Genomic DNA, 26,258 nt, shown 5'->3' on the forward strand with positions numbered 1-26,258 from the left:
GATATTCAACACGCTCCAGGCATGGCCTCAACTAGCGTAGACCAAATTCATCAGATTTCAGTCGGACAACATCACGACTGTAGCGTACATCAATCATCAGGGAGGAACAAAGAGTTCCCTAGCGATGAAGGAAGTAACCAAGATCATCAAATGGGCGGAGGATCACTCCTGCCACCTATCTGCAATTCACATCCCAGGAGTAGACAACTGGGAGGCGGATTTTCTGAGTCGTCAGACTTTTCACCCGGGGGAGTGGGAACTCCACCCGGAGGTTTTTGCTCAGCTGACCCAGCTATGGGGCATTCCAGAATTGGATCTGATGGCGTCCCGTCAGAACACCAAACTTCCCCTTTACGGATCCAGGTCCAGGGACCCCAAGGCGGCATTGATAGATGCTCTAGTAGCGCCTTGGTCCTTCAGTCTAGCTTATGTCTTTCCACCGTTTCCTCTTCTCCCTCGGCTAGTAGCCAGAATCAAACAGGAGAAGGCTTCGGTAATTCTGATAGCGCCTGCGTGGCCACGCAGGACTTGGTATGCAGACCTAGTGGACATGTCATCGGTTCCACCATGGAAGCTGCCATCGAGGCAGGATCTTCTAATACAGGGTCCATTCAAGCATCCAAATCTAGTTTCTCTGCAACTGACTGCTTGGAGATTGAATGCTTAATTCTAGCTAAGCGTGGGTTCTCTGAATCAGTTATAGATACTCTAATCCAGGCCAGAAAGCCTGTCACCAGGAAAATTTACCATAAGATATGGCGGAAATATCTTTGTTGGTGTGAATCCAAGGGTTACTCGTGGAGTAAGATTAGGATTCCAAGGATATTGTCTTTTCTCCAAGAAGGATTTGAGAAGGGATTGTCGGCTGGTTCCTTAAAGGGACAGATATCTGCTCTGTCTATCCTGTTACACAAGCGTCTGGCAGCAGTACCAGACGTTCAGGCGTTTGCACAGGTTCTAGTTAGAATCAAGCCTGTCTATAAACCTGTGGCTCCTCCATGGAGTCTAAATTTAGTTCTTTCAGTTCTTCAAGGGGTTCCGTTTGAACCTTTACATTCCATAGATATTAAGTTATTATCTTGGAAAGTTTTGTTTTTGGTAGCTATTTCTTCTGCTCGAAGAATTTCAGAATTGTCTGCTTTGCAGTGTAATTCACCCTATCTGGTGTTCCATGCAGATAAGGTTGTTTTGCGTACTAAACCTGGTTTCCTTCCAAAAGTGGTTTCTAATAAGAATATTAACCAGGCAATCATTGTTCCTTCTCTGTGCCCTAATCCAGTTTCTAAGAAGGAACGACTGTTACACAATCTTGATGTGGTTTGTGCTTTAAAATTCTATTTAAAAGCAACTAAAGATTTCAGACAAACATCATCCTTGTTTGTTGTCTATTCTGGTAAGAGGAGAGGTCAAAAAGTGACTACTACCTCTCTTTCCTTCTGGCTGAAAAGCATCATCCGATTGGCATATGAGACTGCTGGACAGCAGCCTCCTGAACGAATTACTGCTCATTCCACCAGAGCTGTGGCTTCCACATGGGCTTTCAAGAATGAGGCTTCTGTTGAACAGATTTGTAAGGCAGTGACTTGGTCTTTACTGCATACTTTTGCCAAATTTTACAAATTGGATACTTTTGCTTCTTCGGAGGCTATTTTTGGGAGAAAGGTTTTGCAAGCAGTGGTGCCTTCCGTTTAGGTTACCTGACTTGTTCCCTCCCTTCATCCGTGTCCTAAAGCTTTGGTATTGGTATCCCACAAGTAAGGATGAATAAGTGGACTGGATACACCATGTAAGAGAAAGCAGAATTTATGCTTACCTGATAAATTACTTTCTCTTACGGTGTATCCAGTCCACGGCCCGCCCTGGCAATTAAGTCAGGTTCAAATTTATTTTTAAAACTACAGTCACCGCTGCACCCTATGGTTTCTCCTTTTTCTCCTAACCGTCGGTCGAATGACTGGGGGGGCGGAGCCTGAGGGGGAGCTATATGGACAGCTCTGCTGTGTGCTCTCTTTGCCACTTCCTGTAGGGAATGAGAATATCCCACAAGTAAGGATGAATCCATGGACTGGATACACCGTAAGAGAAAGTAATTTATCAGGTAAGCATAAATTCTGTTTTCTAAAGATACCATTATTTTCTTCATATCTTATAATTTACTATAAAACCAATTATAAAATATGAGGAAAAAATGGAAAAAAAACACACTTTTTCTAACTTTGACCCCCAAAATCTGTTACTCATCTACAACCACCAAAAAACAACCATGCTAAATAGTTTCTAAATTTTGTCCTGAGTTTAGAAATACCTAATGTTTACATGTTCTTTGCTTTTTTTGCAAGTTATAGGTCCATAAATACAAATAGCACTTTGCTATTTCCAAACCACTTTTTTTTTTCTTCAAAATTAGAGCTAGTTACATTGGGACACTGATATCTGTCAGGAATCCCTGAATATCCATTGACATATATATATTTGTTTTTGGAAGACATCCCAAAGTATTGATCTAGGCCCATTTTGGTATATTTCCACCATTTCACCACCAAATGCGATCAAATAAAAAAAAATGTTCACTTTTTCACAAACTTTCTCACTGAAATTATTTACAAACAGCGAGTGCAATTATGGCATAAATGGTTGTAAATCTTTCTCTGGGATCCCTTTTGTTCAGAAATAGCAGACATATATGGCTTTGACGTTGCTTTTTGGTAATTAGAAGGCCGCTAAATGCCACTGCGCACCACACGTGTATTATGTCCAGCAGTGAAGGGGTTAATTAGGGAGCCTGTAGGGAGCTTTTTGGGGTAATTTTGGCTTTAGTGTACTGTAGTAGACAACCCAAAGTATTGATCTAGGCCCATTTTGGTATATTTCATGCCACCATTTCACCGCCAAATGCGATCGAATAAAAAAAAACTTTACATTTTTCCAAATTTTAGGTTTCTCACTGAGATCATTTACAAACATTTTGTGCAATTATGGCACAAATGGTTGTAAATGCTTCTCTGGGATCCCCTTTGTTCAGAAATAGCAGACATATATGGCTTTGGCGTTGCTTTTTGGTAATTAGAAGGCCGCTAAATGCCACTGCGCACAGCACGTGAATTATGCCTATCAGTGAAGGGATTAATTAGGTAGCTTGCAGGGTTAATTTTAGCTTTAGTGTAGAGATCAGCTTCCCACCTGACACATCAGACCCCCTGATCCCTCCCAAAGTGCTCTCTTCCCTCCCCCACCCCACAATTTTCCCGCCATCTTAAGTACTGGCAGAAAGTCTGCCAGTACTAAAATAAAAGGTATATTTCTCCAACATAGGTGTGTCCGGTCCACGGCGTCATCCTTACTTGTGGGATATTCTCTTCCCCAACAGGAAATGGCAAAGAGCCCAGCAAAGCTGGTCACATGATCCCTCCTAGGCTCCGCCTACCCCAGTCATTCTCTTTGCCGTTGTACAGGCAACATCTCCACGGAGATGGCTTAGAGTTTTTTAGTGTTTAACTGTAGTTTTTATTATTCAATCAAGAGTTTGTTATTTTAAAATAGTGCTGGTATGTACTATTTACTCAGAAACAGAAAAGAGATGAAGATTTCTGTTTGTATGAGGAAAATGATTTTAGCAACCGTCACTAAAATCCATGGCTGTTCCACACAGGACTGTTGAGAGCAATTAACTTCAGTTGGGGGAACAGTGAGCAGTCTCTTGCTGCTTGAGGTATGACACATTCTAACAAGACGATGTAATGCTGGAAGCTGTCATTTTCCCTATGGGATCCGGTAAGCCATGTTTATTAAGATCGTAAATAAGGGCTTCACAAGGGCTTATTAAGACTGTAGACTTTTTCTGGGCTAAATCGATTCATTATTAACACATATTTAGCCTTGAGGAATCATTTTATCTGGGTATTTTGATATAATAATATCGGCAGGCACTGTTTTCGACACCTTATTCTTTAGGGGCTTTCCCAAATCATAGGCAGAGCCTCATTTTCGCGCCGGTGTTGCGCACTTGTTTTTGAGAGGCATGACATGCAGTCGCATGTGAGAGGAGCTCTGATACTTAGAAAAGACTTCTGAAGGCGTCATTTGGTATCGTATTCCCCTTTGGGCTTGGTTGGGTCTCAGCAACGCAGATACCAGGGACTGTAAAGGGGTTAAAGTTAAAAACGGCTCCGGTTCCGTTATTTTAAGGGTTAAAGCTTCCAAATTTGGTGTGCAATACTTTTAAGGCTTTAAGACACTGTGGTGAAAATTTGGTGAATTTTGAACAATTCCTTCATGTTTTTTCGCAATTGCAGTAATAAAGTGTGTTCAGTTTAAAATTTAAAGTGACAGTAACGGTTTTATTTTAAAACGTTTTTTGTACTTTGTTATCAAGTTTATGCCTGTTTAACATGTCTGAACTACCAGATAGACTGTGTTCTGAATGTGGGGAAGCCAGAATTCCTATTCATTTAAATAAATGTGATTTATGTGACAATGACAATGATGCCCAAGATGATTCCTCAAGTGAGGGGAGTAAGCATGGTACTGCATCATTCCCTCCTTCGTCTACACGAGTCTTGCCCACTCAGGAGGCCCCTAGTACATCTAGCGCGCCAATACTCCTTACTATGCAACAATTAACGGCTGTAATGGATAATTCTGTCAAAAACATTTTAGCCAAAATGAACACTTATCAGCGTAAGCGCGACTGCTCTGTTTTAGATACTGAAGAGCATGACGACACTGATAATAATGGTTCTGAAGGGCCCCTAACCCAGTCTGATGGGGCCAGGGAGGTTTTGTCTGAGGGAGAAATTACTGATTCAGGGAACATTTCTCAACATGCTGAACCTGATGTGATTACGTTTAAATTTAAGTTGGAACATCTCCGCATTCTGCTCAAGGAGGTATTATCCACTCTGGATGATTGTGACAAGTTGGTCATCCCAGAGAAACTATGTAAAATGGACAAGTTCCTAGAGGTCCCGGGGCTCCCAGAAGCTTTTCCTATACCCAAGCGGGTGGCGGACATTGTTAATAAAGAATGGGAAAGGCCCGGTATTCCTTTCGTCCCTCCCCCCATATTTAAAAAATTGTTTCCTATGGTCGACCCCAGAAAGGACTTATGGCAGACAGTCCCCAAGGTCGAGGGAGCGGTTTCCACTTTAAACAAACGCACCACTATACCCATAGAGGATAGTTGTGCTTTCAAAGATCCTATGGATAAAAAATTAGAAGGTTTACTTAAAAAGATGTTTGTTCAGCAGGGTTACCTTCTACAACCAATTTCATGCATTGTCCCTGTAGCTACAGCCGCATGTTTCTGGTTCGATGAGCTAATAAAGGCGGTCGATAGTGATTCTCCTCCTTATGAGGAGATTATGGATAGAATCAATGCTCTCAAATTGGCTAATTCTTTCACCCTAGACGCCACTTTGCAATTGGCTAGGTTAGCGGCTAAGAATTCAGGGTTTGCTATTGTGGCGCGCAGAGCGCTTTGGTTGAAATCTTGGTCAGCTGATGCGTCTTCCAAGAACAAGCTACTTAACATTCCTTTCAAGGGGAAAACGCTGTTTGGCCCTGACTTGAAAGAGATTATCTCTGATATCACTGGGGGTAAGGGCCACGCCCTTCCTCAGGATCGGCCTTTCAAGGCCAAAAATAAACCTAATTTTCGTCCCTTTCGTAGAAACGGACCAGCCCAAAGTGCTACGTCCTCTAAGCAAGAGGGTAATACTTCTCAAGCCAAGCCAGCTTGGAGACCAATGCAAGGCTGGAACAAGGGAAAGCAGGCCAAGAAACCTGCCACTGCTACCAAGACAGCATGAAATGTTGGCCCCCGATCCGGGACCGGATCTGGTGGGGGGCAGACTCTCTCTCTTCGCTCAGGCTTGGGCAAGAGATGTTCTGGATCCTTGGGCGCTAGAAATAGTCTCCCAAGGTTATCTTCTGGAATTCAAGGGGCTTCCCCCAAGGGGGAGGTTCCACAGGTCTCAGTTGTCTTCAGACCACATAAAAAGACAGGCATTCTTACATTGTGTAGAAGACCTGTTAAAAATGGGAGTGATTCATCCTGTTCCATTAAGAGAACAAGGGATGGGGTTCTACTCCAATCTGTTCATAGTTCCCAAAAAAGAGGGAACGTTCAGACCAATCTTGGATCTCAAGATCTTAAACAAGTTTCTCAAGGTTCCATCGTTCAAGATGGAAACCATTCGAACTATTCTTCCTTCCATCCAGGAAGGTCAATTCATGACCACAGTGGATTTAAAGGATGCGTATCTACATATTCCTATCCACAAGGAACATCATCGGTTCCTAAGGTTCGCATTCCTGGACAAGCATTACCAGTTCGTGGCGCTTCCTTTCGGATTAGCCACTGCTCCAAGGATTTTCACGAAGGTACTAGGGTCCCTTCCAGCTGTGCTAAGACCAAGGGGCATTGCTGTAGTACCTTACTTGGACGACATTCTGATTCAAGCGTCGTCCCTTCCTCAAGCAAAGGCTCACACGGACATTGTCCTGGCCTTTCTCAGATCTCACGGATGGAAAGTGAACGTGGAAAAGAGTTCTCTATCTCCGTCAACAAGGGTTCCCTTCTTGGGAACAATAATAGACTCCTTAGAAATGAGGATTTTTCTGACAGAGGCCAGAAAAACAAAACTTCTAGACTCTTGTCGGATACTTCATTCCGTTCCTCTTCCTTCCATAGCGCAGTGCATGGAAGTGATCGGTTTGATGGTAGCGGCAATGGACATAGTTCCTTTTGCGCGCATTCATCTAAGACCATTACAACTGTGCATGCTCAGTCAGTGGAATGGGGACTATACAGACTTGTCTCCGAAGATACAAGTAAATCAGAGGACCAGAGACTCACTCCGTTGGTGGCTGTCCCTGGACAACCTGTCACAAGGGATGACATTCCGCAGACCAGAGTGGGTCATTGTCACGACCGACGCCAGTCTGATGGGCTGGGGCGCGGTCTGGGGATCCCTGAAAGCTCAGGGTCTTTGGTCTCGGGAAGAATCTCTTCTACCGATAAATATTCTGGAATTGAGAGCGATATTCAATGCTCTCAAGGCTTGGCCTCAGCTAGCGAGGGCCAAGTTCATACGGTTTCAATCAGACAACATGACAACTGTTGCGTACATCAACCATCAGGGGGGAACGAGGAGTTCCTTAGCGATGGAAGAAGTGACCAAAATCATTCTATGGGCGGAGTCTCACTCCTGCCACCTGTCTGCTATCCACATCCCAGGAGTGGAAAATTGGGAAGCGGATTTTCTGAGTCGTCAGACTTTGCATCCGGGGGAGTGGGAACTCCATCCGGAAATCTTTGCCCAAGTCACTCAGCTGTGGGGCATTCCAGACATGGATCTGATGGCCTCTCGTCAGAACTTCAAAGTTCCTTGCTACGGGTCCAGATCCAGGGATCCCAAGGCGGCTCTAGTGGATGCACTAGTAGCACCTTGGACCTTCAAACTAGCTTATGTGTTCCCGCCGTTTCCTCTCATCCCCAGGCTGGTAGCCAGAATCAACCAGGAGAGGGCGTTGGTGATCTTGATAGCTCCTGCGTGGCCACGCAGGACTTGGTATGCAGATCTGGTGAATATGTCATCGGCTCCACCTTGGAAGCTACCTTTGAGACGAGAACTTCTTGTTCAGGGTCCGTTCGAACATCCGAATCTGGTTTCACTCCAGCTGACTGCTTGGAGATTGAACGCTTGATCTTATCGAAGCGAGGGTTCTCAGATTCTGTTATCGATACTCTTATTCAGGCCAGAAAGCCTGTAACTAGAAAGATTTACCACAAAATTTGGAAAAAATATATCTGTTGGTGTGAATCTAAAGGATTCCCTTGGGACAAGGTTAAGATTCCTAAGATTCTATCCTTCCTTCAAGAAGGATTGGAAAAAGGATTATCTGCAAGTTCCCTGAAGGGACAGATTTCTGCCTTGTCTGTGTTACTTCACAAAAAGCTGGCAGCTGTGCCAGATGTTCAAGCCTTTGTTCAGGCTCTGGTTAGAATTAAGCCTGTTTACAAACCTTTGACTCCTCCTTGGAGTCTCAACTTAGTTCTTTCAGTTCTTCAGGGGGTTCCGTTTGAACCCTTACATTCCGTTGATATTAAGTTATTATCTTGGAAAGTTTTGTTTTTAGTTGCAATCTCTTCTGCTAGAAGAGTTTCGGAATTATCTGCTCTGCAGTGTTCTCCTCCTTATCTGGTGCTCCATGCAGATAAGGTGGTTTTACGTACTAAACCTGGTTTTCTTCCAAAAGTTGTTTCTAACAAAAACATTAACCAGGAGATTATCGTACCTTCTCTGTGTCCGAAACCAGTTTCAAAGAAGGAACGTTTGTTGCACAATTTGGATGTTGTTCGCGCTCTAAAATTCTATTTAGATGCTACAAAGGATTTTAGACAAACATCTTCCTTGTTTGTTGTTTATTCAGGTAAAAGGAGAGGTCAAAAAGCAACTTCTACCTCTCTCTCTTTTTGGATTAAAAGCATCATCAGATTGGCTTACGAGACTGCCGGACGGCAGCCTCCCGAAAGAATCACAGCTCATTCCACTAGGGCTGTGGCTTCCACATGGGCCTTCAAGAACGAGGCTTCTGTTGATCAGATATGTAGGGCAGCGACTTGGTCTTCACTGCACACTTTTACCAAATTTTACAAGTTTGATACTTTTGCTTCTTCTGAGGCTATTTTTGGGAGAAAGGTTTTGCAAGCCGTGGTGCCTTCCATTTAGGTGACCTGATTTGCTCCCTCCCTTCATCCGTGTCCTAAAGCTTTGGTATTGGTTCCCACAAGTAAGGATGACGCCGTGGACCGGACACACCTATGTTGGAGAAAACAGAATTTATGTTTACCTGATAAATTACTTTCTCCAACGGTGTGTCCGGTCCACGGCCCGCCCTGGTTTTTTAATCAGGTCTGATAATTTATTTTCTTTAACTACAGTCACCACGGTATCATATGGTTTCTCCTATGCAAATATTCCTCCTTAACGTCGGTCGAATGACTGGGGTAGGCGGAGCCTAGGAGGGATCATGTGACCAGCTTTGCTGGGCTCTTTGCCATTTCCTGTTGGGGAAGAGAATATCCCACAAGTAAGGATGACGCCGTGGACCGGACACACCGTTGGAGAAAGTAATTTATCAGGTAAACATAAATTCTGTTTTTTTTTATATATATATATATTTTTAGCATATTTACATATGCTGTTGTGTAGGATCTCCCCCCCTCCCAAAAAAAACAGCTCTCTAACCCTCCCCCTCTGCCTTATTGGGGGCCATCTTGGGTACTGCCAGTACCCAATTTGCAAATAAAAATGTTTTTTTTTATTATTATTTCTTTTTTCTGTAGTGTAGCTTCTCCCCCCCCCCCCCCAAGACCAATCCCCCACCCGCTCCCAGATCCCTTAGATTTACTTTTTTAACGATTTTACCCCCCCCCCCCCTTTCTCCCACTTCTAAAAAAAAAAAAATTCTGTAGTGTAGCAGTTCCCACCCGCTCCCTCCCTGTGCACGTGCCCGCCTCCTCCCGTGCGCGCCCCCGGCGATCCCGCCCACCTCTCTGACTTAGATCGCATCGATGGCCGCCCACCCGCCTCCCACTTCAACTCCCACCCACCAACGAATGCGGCCATCGATGTCCGGTGCAGAGAGGGCCACAGAGTGGCTCTCTATGCACCAGAGGGGTAAAATTTGTTATTGCAGGATGCCTCGATATCGAGGCATCCTGCAATAACCGGAAAGCAGCTGGAAGTGATCAGGATCCCTTCCAGCTGCTTTCCAGACGGAGGACGTGCAGGGTACGTCCTTGTTCATTAAGTGACTTTTTTTTAGAGGACGTACCCTGCACGTCCTCGGTCGTTAAGGGGTTAAATTCTAAAATGTAACTTTTTTATTTTTTGTGTGCAGAACAAACTAAAATAGTACACAAGTAATGCAGAAGTTAACCACACCTCAGCAAAACCTTACTGAGTTTCCCATCTGCCCTTCTAATATGTTTTTGTGTGCTAGAAACACAATATAACATAAAGACAATGAAACTGCAGAATGAAATAAAAGTATTGTTGTTTTATTCCAGTCGCCGCAAAGGGGAGACCGATGGAAGATTATTGCAAATATATGTGTACAATGTAAGGGCTTAACTAGAACCTGCCTCTCTGCACCAGTGCTAGTTTTTATTTGTCCGTTCCTCCTGTAAAACCTGACTATGCGCTAAGCACTCTTTCTATCAGGACAGAATGCGCAGATGGATTCAATCACTCAAGATGGGGTCCGTGAGTGATACAATACAATCGCAGAGGAAGAGGCGCGCAGCAGTAAGATCCGCCCATCGTGGGCATAGCCAAAAACTGAACCATCTCGCGGTCGGTATATTTCAATGTAAAACCATCGGGAGAACCCCTCAGAGTCTAATAATCATGGCGCGTAGCACTAATGTCCGCCTATGTGCTAAGCACTTTACATATTTGGGCAGATTGCGCAGATGGATCTAGCTACTCAATATGGGGTCCGAGAGTGACACAATACAAGCGCAGAGAAAATGGCGCGCAGCATTAAGATCCGCCCATCGTGGGCGTTGGCAAAAAAAAAACGGAACCATCTCCCGGTCGGTATATTTCTATGTTAAAACCGCCGGGAGAAAACCTTAGAGCCATAAAATAATACTGTCTCCTATCCAGCCCCAGTGCCTGCATACAATGACTGCCATCAAAAAAAGTTTGAGTCCCGTCACAATAAAGAGCCTAATCTGTTATCTTAGCCCTTGATTATGTGAGAGTCAGTAATGTAGTGCTTACTTTCTTCTGAGTGATTGTGTCCCCAGAAAATATCAAAGTTAGCACTTACCTTGACCTTCTGCCTGACAGCAAGGCAGCTTCACAGGCTTGAGAGGTCCTCTCCCTCACATCGACCTGTGGAGAAATAGAATGCTGAGTAAGCTGTACCTCAGAATATAGGATATAGTGCAGCATAAATATATGGGAGGCGCAGTGAGGATTATGTCCCACCACTTCCCATTGCTCTAAAGCCACCAAAAAATCTACTGTAGAGACTGATATGGACTACGGCTACACCCTAGAACAAAGCAGCACAATCTTGCACTACTTTAAAAATAAAAAACTCTTGATTGAAGAATCTATACTAACACCTCACTTTACCTCTTCCTATCACTAACGTAGGCAAAGAGAATGACTGGAGTGGGAGGGAAGGGAGGAGCTATTTAACAGCTCTGCTGTGCTGCTTTTTGCCTCCTCCTGCTGACCAGGAGGTGAATATCCCATTAGTAATTAAGATGATCCGTGGACTTGTGTCTTTAAAAAAGAAAGAACATTAATAATCCTGTCAATCAGTCAGCAATTTTTCAATAGCAGCTGTAATAAACCGTTAAGTTAACTCAAGTGGCAGCCAGCTACAGCTAATAATATCTATTATCTATAACCACTAGCAGCTATTAAATTTACTACTGATCAGTCCCTTCCAACATAAAGCTTCTCCAAAGGCTGCTCTGGTATACTGGGAAGTTAGTTTATGACACCAAGTCATTTTCCTGCATGCAGTTTGTTTTCTTCTCTAAGTATCTCCCTATAGCCTCATTCCTCCATCGCCCCCTCACCAGTGTGCATAATTGCCAATGTCTGCTGGATACCATTACGCACCTTTCAGCAAATAGTTGAAAGAAGTTTTTTTACTTACTATCTACGGACTTTCACTTCCCTCTCTTCCCACACGTCTACTCTGATCCACGTTCTGATCTCCTCTCTTTACCGCTCAGCAATGGACACGCCTTCTCTAGTGTGGCTGCGTGCAAGCAGCCCAACTAATCGATAGATCAACAGTTGTTAGATCAACAGTTGTTGCAGCCCTAAACATTTTTAATATTAGTTCATTTTAGCTTAAAGGGATATGAAACCCAATTTTTTTTTTATTTCATGATTCAGATAGAACATGCCATTTTAAGCAACTTTCTAATTTACTCCTATTATCAATGTTTATTTGTTGTCTTGCTATCTTTATTTGAAAAAGTAGGAATCTAAGCTAAGGAGCTGGCCCATTTTTGATTAAGCACCCTGTATAGCACTTGCCCTATTGGCTACATTTAACAACCAGTAAGCAAGCACAGGTGCTGAACAAAAATGGGCCGGCTCCTAAGCTTACATTTTTGCTTTTCAAATAAAGATAGCAAGATAATAAAGAAAATTTGGTAATAGGAGTAAATTAGAAAGTTGCTTAAAATTGCATGCTCTATCTGAATCATGAACTAAAAGATTTGGGTTTAGTATCCCTTTAATTTTGGCTAATATTTTAGCCGGGTGGTCAGTAAAAAAGGATTGCATAATGTTCTTCCAGACAATGACCATTGGTTCACCCCACATTGTATACCAGTGTAGCCCTTGGTTGCATGTTCAGATACTACTCTCTTATCCCCATGTCTCTGTTGTCAAGACACCTCATATTCTCCCTAAAACTCCCTTTTCATTTGTCTGTTGGCATTTGCACCATCATTTTCAGGATTCTTTGTAAACCTTTGTTTTTAACATCCTTTTCCACCTTTCTTGCAGGCACAGTAATTGCTCGTATTCTAGTTTTCCCGTTAATAGTGAAAGGACAGAGAGAAGCAGCTAAACTGAATAATCACATGCCTCAGATCACTGCAATAACAAACCGAATGAATGAGGCCAAGCAAACCGGGAACAAGTTTGAATGTAAGTGCAGTATTATGTGTGACAGGTTAGAACATCTAAAAAAAAACGTATCTCTCTGTTTGTTTGTTTCAGTAATAATGATTAAACTTTCTATGTTCTTCTACACTAACAATGAATTCTAGCATTGCCATTTTTAGCTTATAGTTGTGGTGTTCATGTTTCTTCTTCTTTCAGTCTCTAAGGCGTACTCTGACCTCAGCCTTTATCAGAAGAAACATGATGTTAATCCTCTGCGTGGCTTCCTTGTGCCCTTGGTTCAGGTAATTTCATCATTTCTACCCTACGGAAACTAGTTCTGGCAAACCAAAACAGGCAGGTCCGGTGGAAATCCCTATAAAACTAAGTATCTGCAACACAATGCTTGTGCTTTAATGTCTTAGCGAGAACTCACACTTTCCTTTGTTTTCACCAGGCGCCAGTATTTATTTCATTTTTTGTGGCATTGCGAAAGATGTCCTATCTTCCCGTTCCCAGCATGCAAACAGGGGGTCTCTGGTGGTTCACAGATCTGACTGCTGCTGATCCCTACTATATTTTGCCCATTATAGTCACCGGCACCATGTGGGGTGTTCTAGAGGTAATGCACTGAAATAAAAAGGTAACATTTCATAGAATATCTCTTTCTTTCTTTCTCTTTTTTTATCTCTTTTTGCTCTCTCTTTCACATTAGTTAAAGGGACACTGTACCCAAAAATTTTCTTTTGTGATTCAGAAAGAGCATGCAATTTTAAGCAACTTTCTAACTTACTCCTATTATTAATTTTTCTTCGTTCTCTTTCTATCTTTATTTGAAAAAGAAGGCATCTAAGCTTCTTTTGGGTTCAGTACTCTGGACAGCAACTTTTTTATTGGTGAATGAATTTATCCACCATTCAGCAAGGACAACCCAGGTTGTTCAACAAAAATGGTCCGGCATCTAAACTTACATTCTTGCATTTCAAATAAAGATACCAAGAGAATGAAGAAAAATTGATAAAAGGAGTAAATTAGAAAGATGCTTAAAATGTCATGCTCAATCTGAATCACGAAAGAAAAAATTTGGGTACAGTGTCCCTTTAAGCTTTGCTGCTCATCATTCAACTCCATACTTGTATTACTCTGCTTCTTTACCTGTTTACTCTCCAAGTACCTTCAAATATTTCATCACCCTGTCTCTTTTCTGTTTTCCCTTGTATTCCATGCATTTTTGCTCAGACTTGTATTTATTTCTCTTGTTAAGTGTATCCAGTCCACGGATCATCCATTACTTGTGGGATATTCTCCTTCCCAACAGGAAGTTGCAAGAGGATCACCCACAGCAGAGCTGCTATATAGCTCCTCCCCTCACTGCCATACCCAATCATTCTCTTGCAACTCTCAACAAAGATGGACGTAGTAAGAGGAGAGTGGTGTATTATAGTTAGTTTTTTAACTTCAATCAAAAGTTTGTTATTTTTAAATGGTACCGGAGTGTACTGTTTCATCTCAGGCAGCATTACAAGAAGAATCTGCCTGTGATTTCTATGATCTTAGCAGAAGTAACTAAGATCCACTGCCGTTCTCACATATTCTGAGGAGTGAAGTAACTTCAGAGGGGGAATGGCGTGCAGGTTTTCCTGCAATAAGGTATGTGCAGTTAACATATTTCTAGGGATGGAATTTGCTAGAAAAATGCTTCTGATACCGGATTAATGTAAGTTAAGCCTTAAATGCAATGATAGCGACTGGTATCAGGCTTATTAACAGAGATACATACTCTTATAAAAGTGTAATATAAAACATTTGCTGGCATGTTAATCGTTTTTTTTGTTTAATCTTTTATTTATATCAAAATTTCTCAGTAAAGCAATACAAAAACAGGTTTTCAACAGTATGTACAATACATAGGACAAAATTAGGTACATATTCATTTCTATCTTTAAACATTTGTGCGCATATGATATATCATAAAGTCTCTTTATAAATCCTCTTCACTACACATTGAATGATCAGTAGGTGTTAAGTCATAGGTGTTACCTGACATCCGTATAGGTCTCTTACAGTCTGACTTATCTACTTTAGTCAAATTATACTATCCACGTAGGATCTAATTTAAGGCCTACCAAGCCTGAATTTCAAATAATACTTAAGGTCAGTTCGGTTTTAGATAGAGTCCAGACAGTCAGGAGTGTGAGTTACTTCCAGAAGCTGGTGTTATTAATAAATAACTTCATGTATGGAGGATTAAGTCTTACCCGAGCGTACAAATATATTCAATGTATGTCAGTGTATGTCATTACCACATATGGTACCGATATACCCCCAAAACGATCTAGGTCTCTTTAGCGCTATAATAAGATTCCCAAAAAAACATCATCTCATTGTAAAAGTCCAGTTTATCTACTGTGTAATAAACAACACATCACCATTTAAATACCCTCCTCTAGGCGCCAAAAATGCACCTACATTGGGGAATTGTCTCCCTCTAGTGGTTATTTATGGTCACTATACCAAATGTATATACTATTTCCTAAGTGATATATATTGCTACTTATAAACACATTACATTATGCTTACAACTATACAGGAATATACAACAATATCAAAAATGCATAAATGTATGAAAAATGCATAAATGTATGAAAAATCTTATCTACAAATGTATAAAAGAATTATTTTGTAAAACAAGTGTATAAACAATATATATGAAGATGCAGATATCTATATTTTTTGTATGTTTTACTCTACTCAATTAATATAGGTTCACTTACTCAAAGCTCATTTTCCAAAATCATATTGCTATTTGGATAGTCATAGGGGGAATATATAGAAAAGCAGACTTATATTATGTTCAAATCTTGTTATGCAATATTATACCCTTGGATAAACTACTAAAAGAAATATGTTCCTTGGAGGAAGTAATGCTTTAGAATAAACTTTAGAAAAAACATAATGCTTTTAGAAAAAACAAGACAAGTCATAATCTCTGTTGAGACCCCTAGGTTGAAGTGTAGCTAGTTGGTGTATCCACCACATTTCCCTTTGTTGGAGGAGACGTTCCCTATCCATTCCATTTCTATTAGGGCCTACATGGTCTATTATCTGCCACCTCATCTGGCTGACACTATGTCCTTTCTCTAGGAAATGACTTGAGACTGGGGCATCTTTGTTATTACACCTAATGTTCGATCTGTGCTGACTCATACGGTCACGGGCCTTACGAGTAGTCTCGCCGATATAAACCAAGGAACATGGGCATTTTATAAGGTAAATTACATGAGTTGTCTCGCAGGTATAGAAGCCTTTGATATTGTATTTCCTACCACTTTGAGGGTGGTGGAAATTCTCTCCTTTAATGATCGAATGGCAACTCATGCAATTGTAACAGGGGAACGTACCTACTCTCTTTTTCCCAGTGATTGTCTGCTGTATTTTACCCGTGGTCCCCAAGTCTGTTTTAACAAGCTGGTCTCTTAGGCTCTTGACCCTTTTATAGGCCATGAGTGGTGGTTTTTTAAAATATGTGACTCCCTTGTTGCATTCCTCTAAAATATGCCAATTTTGGCGTATTAGTTTAGCAATTTTGTTACTGAGTGGATTATATTGGCTCACAAAAACCATTCTATCCATATTCTTGTCTGTGTTCCTACTCCTAGTTTTATCCAATTCAGTAAGTGTATTATCCAATAATTTGTCAGGGTATCCCCTATTAGTGAATTTTTCTTTCATTTCTTTGAACCTATGGGATTTCCTGTCATTAGAGCTTACAATCCTATCTACTCTGAGTAGTTGACTTCTAGGAAGTGACTCTATCAAATTTCGGGGGTGAAAACTATTGTACAGAAGGAGGTTATTTTTGTCTGTTTCTTTACAGTGTAAATCAAACTCTAAAAGTCTACCCGCTTTGATGACTTTCGTGTCTAAAAAGGCTACATGTTCCTCACTGTAGTTTACAGTGAATTCTAAACCTCTTACTTCTATATTAAGCTCTTTAACGAACTGTAGGAGGGACTCCACGTTGCCCCACCATACGCCAAACACATCATCAATGTAGCGGAGCCATACTGCCCCATACTTTCTAAACAATGCATTTTGATATACACAATTTTCCTCAATTTCCTTCATGAAGAGATTGGCGTATGATGGGGCAACGTTGGAGCCCATAGCAGTGCCTCTTATCTGGACATACCACTGGTCCTGAAACAAAAAGTAGTTCCAGTAAAGGATCAATCTCAAAAGATCTTCAATAAAATTAACCTGACCATGACCATATCCCCTGTCCACCATCAATGTCTTCCTTATAACAGCTATCCCTGTTTCGTGTTTTATAGAGGTGTAAAGACTTTTCACATCCATGGTGAACAGGAGATATTTGTCACTGGGAAATTCCAGGGCCCTTGTTTTTTCCAGAAAGTGGTTAGTGTCTTTTAAATAACTTGCCATCTTAATAACTTCTGGCTGAAGTATTCTATCAAGGAACCTGGAAATATTGGTATATACCGAGTCCACACTCGAGACAATAGGTCTCCCTGGTGGTCTCTGACTGTCCTTGTGGACTTTGGGTACAGTATAGAAGATAGGGTTGCGTGGATTATTAACACTTAGAAAATCCATAAGTTTGTTATCTATGATGTTTCTATCTACTGCTCTCTGTAAGATGCCTGTAATTTCCTTCTGTATAATATTTAATGGATTCTGTTTCAGTGTCTCATATGTATCCCTATCTCCTAATTGTGATAGTGCCTCCTTGATATAATATGCTCTGTCCATAATGACAGTGGCACCACCTTTATCAGCCCCCTTGAATATGATGTCACTATTCTTCTTAAGGTTCTCTAATGAATTTTTATCTGTTTTTGAAAAGTTAGATAATTCAATTCTATTACCTTTGTGCCAAGTTTTTGAATGGTCTTTTTTCTTATATTGGTCTTTAAATTGTGCCACCCCATTTTGTATCAATTTGATAAAGGTATTAACCCCATGTTCACTTATATTAGTCCACAAGGACAGTCAGAGACCACCAGGGAGACCTATTGTCTCGAGTGTGGACTCGGTATATACCAATATTTCCAGGTTCCTTGATAGAATACTTCAGCCAGAAGTTATTAAGATGGCAAGTTATTTAAAAGACACTAACCACTTTCTGGAAAAAACAAGGGCCCTGGAATTTCCCAGTGACAAATATCTCCTGTTCACCATGGATGTGAAAAGTCTTTACACCTCTATAAAACACGAAACAGGGATAGCTGTTATAAGGAAGACATTGATGGTGGACAGGGGATATGGTCATGGTCAGGTTAATTTTATTGAAGATCTTTTGAGATTGATCCTTTACTGGAACTACTTTTTGTTTCAGGACCAGTGGTATGTCCAGATAAGAGGCACTGCTATGGGCTCCAACGTTGCCCCATCATACGCCAATCTCTTCATGAAGGAAATTGAGGAAAATTGTGTATATCAAAATGCATTGTTTAGAAAGTATGGGGCAGTATGGCTCCGCTACATTGATGATGTGTTTGGCGTATGGTGGGGCAACGTGGAGTCCCTCCTACAGTTCGTTAAAGAGCTTAATATAGAAGTAAGAGGTTTAGAATTCACTGTAAACTACAGTGAGGAACATGTAGCCTTTTTAGACACGAAAGTCATCAAAGCGGGTAGACTTTTAGAGTTTGATTTACACTGTAAAGAAACAGACAAAAATAACCTCCTTCTGTACAATAGTTTTCACCCCCGAAATTTGATAGAGTCACTTCCTAGAAGTCAACTACTCCGAGTAGATAGGATTGTAAGCTCTAATGACAGGAAATCCCATAGGTTCAAAGAAATGAAAGAAAAATTCACTAATAGGGGATACCCTGACAAATTATTGGATAATACACTTACTGAATTGGATAAAACTAGGAGTAGGAACACAGACAAGAATATGGATAGAATGGTTTTTGTGAGCCAATATAATCCACTCAGTAACAAAATTGCTAAACTAATACGCCAAAATTGGCATATTTTAGAGGAATGCAACAAGGGAGTCACATATTTTAAAAAACCACCACTCATGGCCTATAAAAGGGTCAAGAGCCTAAGAGACCAGCTTGTTAAAACAGACTTGGGGACCACGGGTAAAATACAGCAGACAATCACTGGGAAAAAGAGAGTAGGTACGTTCCCCTGTTACAATTGCATGAGTTGCCATTCGATCATTAAAGGAGAGAATTTCCACCACCCTCAAAGTGGTAGGAAATACAATATCAAAGGCTTCTATACCTGCGAGACAACTCATGTAATTTACCTTATAAAATGCCCATGTTCCTTGGTTTATATCGGCGAGACTACTCGTAAGGCCCGTGACCGTATGAGTCAGCACAGATCGAACATTAGGTGTAATAACAAAGATGCCCCAGTCTCAAGTCATTTCCTAGAGAAAGGACATAGTGTCAGCCAGATGAGGTGGCAGATAATAGACCATGTAGGCCCTAATAGAAATGGAATGGATAGGGAACGTCTCCTCCAACAAAGGGAAATGTGGTGGATACACCAACTAGCTACACTTCAACCTAGGGGTCTCAACAGAGATTATGACTTGTCTTGTTTTTTCTAAAAGCATTATGTTTTTTCTAAAGTTTATTCTAAAGCATTACTTCCTCCAAGGAACATATTTCTTTTAGTAGTTTATCCAAGGGTATAATATTGCATAACAAGATTTGAACATAATATAAGTCTGCTTTTCTATATATTCCCCCTATGACTATCCAAATAGCAATATGATTTTGGAAAATGAGCTTTGAGTAAGTGAACCTATATTAATTGAGTAGAGTAAAACATACAAAAAATATAGATATCTGCATCTTCATATATATTGTTTATACACTTGTTTTACAAAATAATTCTTTTATACATTTGTAGATAAGATTTTTCATACATTTATGCATTTTTCATACATTTATGCATTTTTGATATTGTTGTATATTCCTGTATAGTTGTAAGCATAATGTAATGTGTTTATAAGTAGCAATATATATCACTTAGGAAATAGTATATACATTTGGTATAGTGACCATAAATAACCACTAGAGGGAGACAATTCCCCAATGTAGGTGCATTTTTGGCGCCTAGAGGAGGGTATTTAAATGGTGATGTGTTGTTTAATAAAGATATAGCATGAGGAAGGGGCTGTGACCCCGAAACGTTGCTTAATAAATTGCCTTTTTCTAATACTGGAGTGCTGGAGTTCCTCTTTGTGTGTACCATTGACAGATTATTGGGGGGCTGTGGCAGTGCCCCTGGTCTCCTGTGCACCCAGACCTCTGTGCTGTGCTCACTCTTGGACTGTGTACTGTGTAATAAAAATATCTTTCTAATGACAGGTTCCTTTCCATTTGAGTTTTCCACATCGACAGAGTTGGTGTGGCCTCAGACTTCCACAACCTTGGAATTATTTGTTTAGCGCTGCATATAGCTAAGTGGAAAAGAGAAGTGTGTTGCTTAAAATGGAATTTGGGTAGAATATGAAATAAATATGTGAGGGGATCTAGGGTGATATTATGTTTTAACAATCTACCCATTTCTTGGTTGATTTCTGTCCAAAAGTTCAAAATTTTAGGACACTCCCACCAGATATGGTAGGGAGTACCCACTCCTGAGCATTTCCTCCAGCATCTATCCGATGCTTCTGGAAATATATGTTTTAGTCTGTGAGGAGTAAGGTACCAGCGAAGCAAAAATTTATAATTGGTTTCCAATAAAGTGGCCGAATGAGCTGATTTGCTGGTGTATGAGAAAATATCAAACCATTCCTCCTCAGAGAGTGTATAAGGTAGTTCTTTATGCCAAGATGTTATAGTTGGAGTTTGTTTAAATTCGGAGGGTTTGAGTAAAAGTTGGTATAAGGTAGAAATGGCACGTGTCAGCGGAGAGTCAAGGGTACAAAGTTTCTCCAAAGGGGTACGTTCTCTAGTCATTAAGTGCTTGAGTTTGTGGGTCTGCAAGAAGTGTTGAAGTTGTAGATATCTAAACCAACTGGCAAACTGCGTGACTCCTAAGTCTGACGTGTTGTTGGGGTAGCAACTTGTTCATGTCAAGTAATGTATACATTGGGAGGAGTTTATCTAGGCTACTCTGTGCTTTGGGCGTAATCAATAATCCACTTGGAAAATCAGGGTTGGATAATACTGTCGTCAGTGGGGAAGGTACAGATGAGATATGTGGGCAATTAGCTAGGACCCGGTGCCATACTGCAAATGTTTGTTAATTATGGGGTAGGTTTTCATTAAAGCTGGAAGATTTCCTTTTGGTTGCCAACAGTATACCCCAATTTGGGGAGAATTAGTTAAATCATGTTCTAATGCTATCCAAATTTTATCCTGGGTGCTAGAAAGTGTGCACCAATCTATTATTCTCTTTAAAAAGACTGCTATTCGGTATTTAACTAGGTCTGGGACTCCCAGACCTCCATATTGTTTTGATAGGTATAGTGTAGTTCTGGCTATTCTTGGGGGTCTCTTCCTCCAAATATATGAGTTCATCACCGATTGCAATCTACTGAGATAGGAGTCTGAAAGTGGGATAGGGACTGTTTGGAACAAGTAAAGAATTTTAGGGAGGATAGTCATTTTAGCTATTCCTATCCTACCCAACCAGGATATATGTTTATGTAGCCACAGTGATGTATCTTTGATAATGGCGGTCAGTAGTGGCTCATAGTTAAGTTCTTGCAGTTGTTGGGTATTGCTAGTGAGGTGGATGCCTAAGTATTTCAAGGAGGTCTTCTGTATCAAGTATGGCACCTGGGATCCAATTGTTTGGATGGCTGTATCATCCATTCCAATGGGAAGTAATTCGGACTTGTGTCTATTTACCAGATAATTAGAACAGAGGCCAAATTCCTCCAATGTACTCCGTGTTGCGGCAAGAGAGACAGTCGGGTGAGTCAGTGTCAGTAATAGGTCGTCCGCGTATAGTGCTAGTTTATGATGGGTGGATTCTATGGTAAGTCCAGTTATATTGGGGTTGTCGCGTAATTTGGTATCAAGGGTTTCCATGGAAAGTACGAACAGCAAGGGCGAAAGAGGACAACCTTGTCTAGTACCATTTAAAATGGGGAAGGGTTCGGAGAGGGTACCATTGACTTTAATTTTAGCAGTTGGATAAGTATAGAGGGCCATAATTTTCTGGATAAAGTTGTCTGGGAAGCCAAATTTCTGTAAGGTAAGTTGTAAGAAAGTCCAGTCCAGTCTGTCAAAGGCTTTTTCAGCGTCAGTCGATAACAAAACAAGTGGGATATCATGTGTGCTTGCATATTGTATTAAATGTAAAATTTTGACAGTATTGTCTTTAGCTTCCCGGTGTGGGACGAAGCCTACCTTGTCCGGATGGATCAATAAGGGTAGTATTTTGTTAATTCTGGTGGCTAAAATCTTGGCATATATTTTTATGTCTATATTCAAAAGGGATATTGGGCGGTAATTTGATGGGATAGTCGGGTCTTTCCCCGGTTTCGGTATGATTGTTACTATTGCTTCGAGCATGGAAGAAGGAAGTTCATGGGAAGTTCATGGGATTCGTCAATATGATTAAAAACAGTTAGCAAGTGTGGAAGGAGAAGATGTTTGAATTTTTTATAATAACCACTGGTGAGTCCATCCGGGCCAGGGCTTTTTCCCTGTTTTAGTGAATGTATGGCTCTGTCAATTTCCTCTGCTGTAATGACTGAGCTAAAAGAATCAAGTTCCTCCTGAGGTATTATGGGTACTGAAATAGTATCTAAGTATTTGTTGCAAATTATCTTATGTACTGTAGTGTTTCTTTGTGGGGTTAGGCTATATAGCTCCGAGTAATATTCCCTGAATATTTCTGTCATTCTATGAGTCTCTACAGTTAAACCACTAGGGGGATCTTGTAGTGCATTAACGTAATATGCAGACTGCTTTGTTTTAAGGGCCCTTGCCAAAAGTTTACCCGGTCTATTACCTTCTATGAAGAATTTCTGCTGTAATTTTAACGCTTGCTTCTGGGCTGTTTTTTCTAGGAAATTTTTAAGTTGCTGTTTGGCTTGGTCTCGTTGTGATTTTAGGGTGTCATCGTTTGGGTTGGCCCTATACAAATTTTCCATTTGATGATAAGTGTTAGTAAGATCTGTTTGCTGCATCCTATGTGTTTTATTTTGGAAAGCTTTAATTCTTATCATCTCTCCTCTTATAACACACTTGTGTGCTTCCCATAAAGTGTACGGATTCGTGCCTGGGGTGTTATTATGGTCAAAATAGTCTGCAATGCATTTTTCTACCTGATGTAATAATGGTTCCTCTTTTAGTATGGTATCATCAAAGCGCCATTGAAATGTCTTAAAGGAGAGTGTGGACCACTGTAGCTTGCATATAACTGCTGAATGATCGGACCAGCTGGTTGGGACAATGTCTGTGGAAGTCACTGAGGAGATGGTGTTGTGATCTACAAATATGTAATCTATACGTGAATGGGTATTTTGCGGTGCTGAATAGAATGTATAATTCCTATCATTCGGGTGTTGGACACGCCACACATCGTGGACTCCTAGTAGCGTTAAATCCTCCTTGATAAACTTAATTGATTTTTTCGACACTAGGCATTGTCTGGTTGAGTTGTCTATCACCGGATTCAAGGAGGTGTTCAAGTCACTTCCAATTATAAGGGACCCTTTATAAAAGGTTAAAATATTATTGGATATCTTCCGAAAGAAAGATGCCTGGCGTGTGTTTGGAGTATAAATATTAACCAGTGTGATTGGTCTCCCGTGGAGTAATCCCCCCAATGCCAGATATCTCCCTTCATTATCTCTATCTATTTGCTGGACATGAAACTGTAGGGAATTGTGAAGTAGCACACTAACTCCTGAAATCTTTTTTGTGGGGTGGCTGCTATGGTAATGCCTAGTATATATAGATGTAAAAAACCCAAGTTCCTGTCCATCTATATAATGCGTCTCTTGTAGGAAAAGAACGTCAACTTGTTTGTGTGTGATGTCAGTGAATGCTATACGTCGTTTATGAGGTGTATTGAAGCCTTTTACGTTTTGTGTCATAAATGTAATCGGTTTTGGTCCAGTCATGACTTTTTTACTAGGTCACTGCTTATTTAACTGTGCTGTCTCTATGTAAAAATGCCAAATTAGTACAAGGATAGCATTAAAAGTACACACGTTTGAAGTTTCGCTGATAGCAAATAGATTAAACACGAACAAGAACAACAAAAACATAAATATAAACAATAACAATAACAAATAACTTGACTTTACAAGTCTCCACATAGGGGGAAAATTAGCTTGCCCATAGTGAGAACTTATAGTTAGGTAGGTGTACAGGCACCTTTATAGGGACTTTAACTCAGAGTAAAACATTCAGATTATCACCAATTCAAAGAGCTAATATAAAATGTTCAGTCTTTTCTTCTGAAGAGTCTGTTAAACGGTTACAAAAATAAAAGTCATTGATATAAGAATACAGTAGAGGGTGTACATGCACCCCTTCAGGGACCTTGGTTCATATTGAAACGGGCAGACTATAACCGCCTCAAAGAACTATGAGAAAATGTTCAGTCTTTTTCTTTGGAGAGTCTGATAAACATTTATAGATATAGTAATCAATGGTATAAAAAAAAAAAAACAATATTAAACTTATGTAACATGGATGCATCTCACCCAATTGGCTCAGTCCTGTCTCATCCCGGCTTGTCAACTGGAGTGTGATCTCGGTGTTTTCTCGGTTTCTTATTCTTTTGTTGTTGCCATTGTGCTTTAGGAGGTCTCGATGGTTTTGCTGGGTCATCCAAATCTTTTTCTACTCTCAGTAGTGCAGGTTGAGGGGGGTCAAGCCCCAGAGCTTCACAAAAGTCTGGGATATCATCCAGTGTCTTACAGGTAAGTTTGTTGCCTTTATAGGTGGTATTAAGGGAACATGGGAAGCCCCAACGGTAAGGAATTCCTTTTGCTCTGAGTAGAGTTGTCAGATGTTGGTATTCTTTACGCCTCTGCAGAGTGCGAGGGGCGAGGTCCACAAATATTTGCAGGCGACAATTTTGAAAACTAATGTCTTTGATTTGTCTCGCCGCTTTCAGGATATCTTCTTTGGTTTGAAAATGGGTCATTTTGAGAATGACATCTCTGGGGGGTGCTTGATCTGAGGGCCTTGGCCTTAGGGCCCTGTGAGCCCTGTCCATTGAGAGGTCTGCTGTAGACGAAGGGCCTAGTAGAAAGGAGAAGAGGCCTCTAAGGAATTCAGGAATAGTGTTTGGCAGGATTGTTTCCGGGATCCCTCTGATTCTAAGGTTTTGGCGTCCTCTATTTTCTAAGTCTTCCAGCTTATCTTGCAGTTGCAGAAGCATAGTATCATGTACTTGGGCTGTGGTCTGTAAGACAGAAATTTCTTGCTGATTAAAATCGTTATCCTCTTCAAGTGTTTCCACTCTATTGCCGATCTCTGACATATCCTTTCTTATAGTAGCTAGTTCTTCTTTTATACAGTCACGCACCTTAACAATTACGTTATCCAGGTCGCTTTTGGATGGTATGGTGGCTAAGAAGGACTTGGTTAGTGGAATTGACTCCTCTGTGTCGCTTTCCTCACTGTCTGAATGTGACATCTCCGCTCTCTGCGGTGTAGCAAGATCAGATATAGCAGGTTGTGAGGTTTCTGCAGCTCTGAAAAAGGAGCTTACTGAATGATGTGGAGTTGCTGGCTTTTTGGCCTCTTTACCTGGTTTAGATATTTTTTTCGGTGACATTTTCATACAGCGTTAAGAAATACTGCTGTTAACTGGAATATTGTCACGTCTGATGTCGGGTTTGAGGCTATAGCTAACTTTCAAGTCCTAATGTTATGCCTTGTAATAATAACAGGTATATAGGTGAAAAATCTCCCTCACCAATTGTGAGCTGTGATAGGTGCGATATATCAAAGTAACATAATCATGGTACTCAGGGCTTTTGAGCTAAGGCATATTCAAATAGACCCCACGGTAGTTTAGCTATCAGCTGAGGCAACCTATAATAAGGTGGGGGCGAAAGTAAACCCTTTCTCACTTTCACTTAATCTTTTCCACAACGTCTGTTATCTGGGTATGTGTCTTAAATTATTACATCTGTTGCGCCACAAACAGGCCGTGTTTTCCCATGCAGGCAGCTGATTACACTCACTGCTGTGGTCTTTGCATCCCAAGGGACCCTCTTATTAAGTCATATGGCCCTGGTTATTGTTCCAAGAGTGTCCGGTATAGAGTATTGTGACCTGGGGCTATGGAGGTGGTGACCGTATTATAGGTCTGTATAAGTTCACATACCTTACTTCTACTGAGCGATCGGTAATACTCTGCTCAGTGATCCATTTAGTTCTTGGGGTCTGCTGTCTGGGTGTGCTGCAGTGTTATTGAACCGGGAGATGCTGCGTGGTTTCAGGCTGTAAAGATGGCGGCCGCGACCAAGGCCCAAATAGTGATCTGTATCAAGTCCGCACTTTTCACATAATTGGCCGCAACCCTTTAACTCCCCATGTGTTCCGATACTCAGAACAAGCGATCTCCCTGCAGGATGGCTCTCGGGTGTCCCTTCATAAGCTGTTTTGGGCAAAAACGCTCGGA

The 26,258-nt window shown here is 41.0% G+C and overlaps 1 protein-coding gene across 1 annotated transcript in view; it reads left to right on the forward strand.

The window, feature by feature from the left end:
* OXA1L (OXA1L mitochondrial inner membrane protein) overlaps nucleotides 1-26,258 on the forward strand; it is a 60,180-nt gene that overhangs the window by 25,777 nt on the left and 8,145 nt on the right. The window contains exons 4-6 of the mRNA XM_053702292.1: nucleotides 12,555-12,698; nucleotides 12,873-12,958; nucleotides 13,111-13,275. Coding sequence (XP_053558267.1) covers nucleotides 12,555-12,698; nucleotides 12,873-12,958; nucleotides 13,111-13,275 — 395 coding nt within the window. The remainder of the gene's footprint in view (nucleotides 1-12,554; nucleotides 12,699-12,872; nucleotides 12,959-13,110; nucleotides 13,276-26,258) is intronic.

The sequence above is a fragment of the Bombina bombina genome, chromosome 2 (assembly GCF_027579735.1).
Source record: "Bombina bombina isolate aBomBom1 chromosome 2, aBomBom1.pri, whole genome shotgun sequence".
Classification (NCBI taxonomy): Eukaryota; Metazoa; Chordata; class Amphibia; order Anura; family Bombinatoridae; genus Bombina; species Bombina bombina.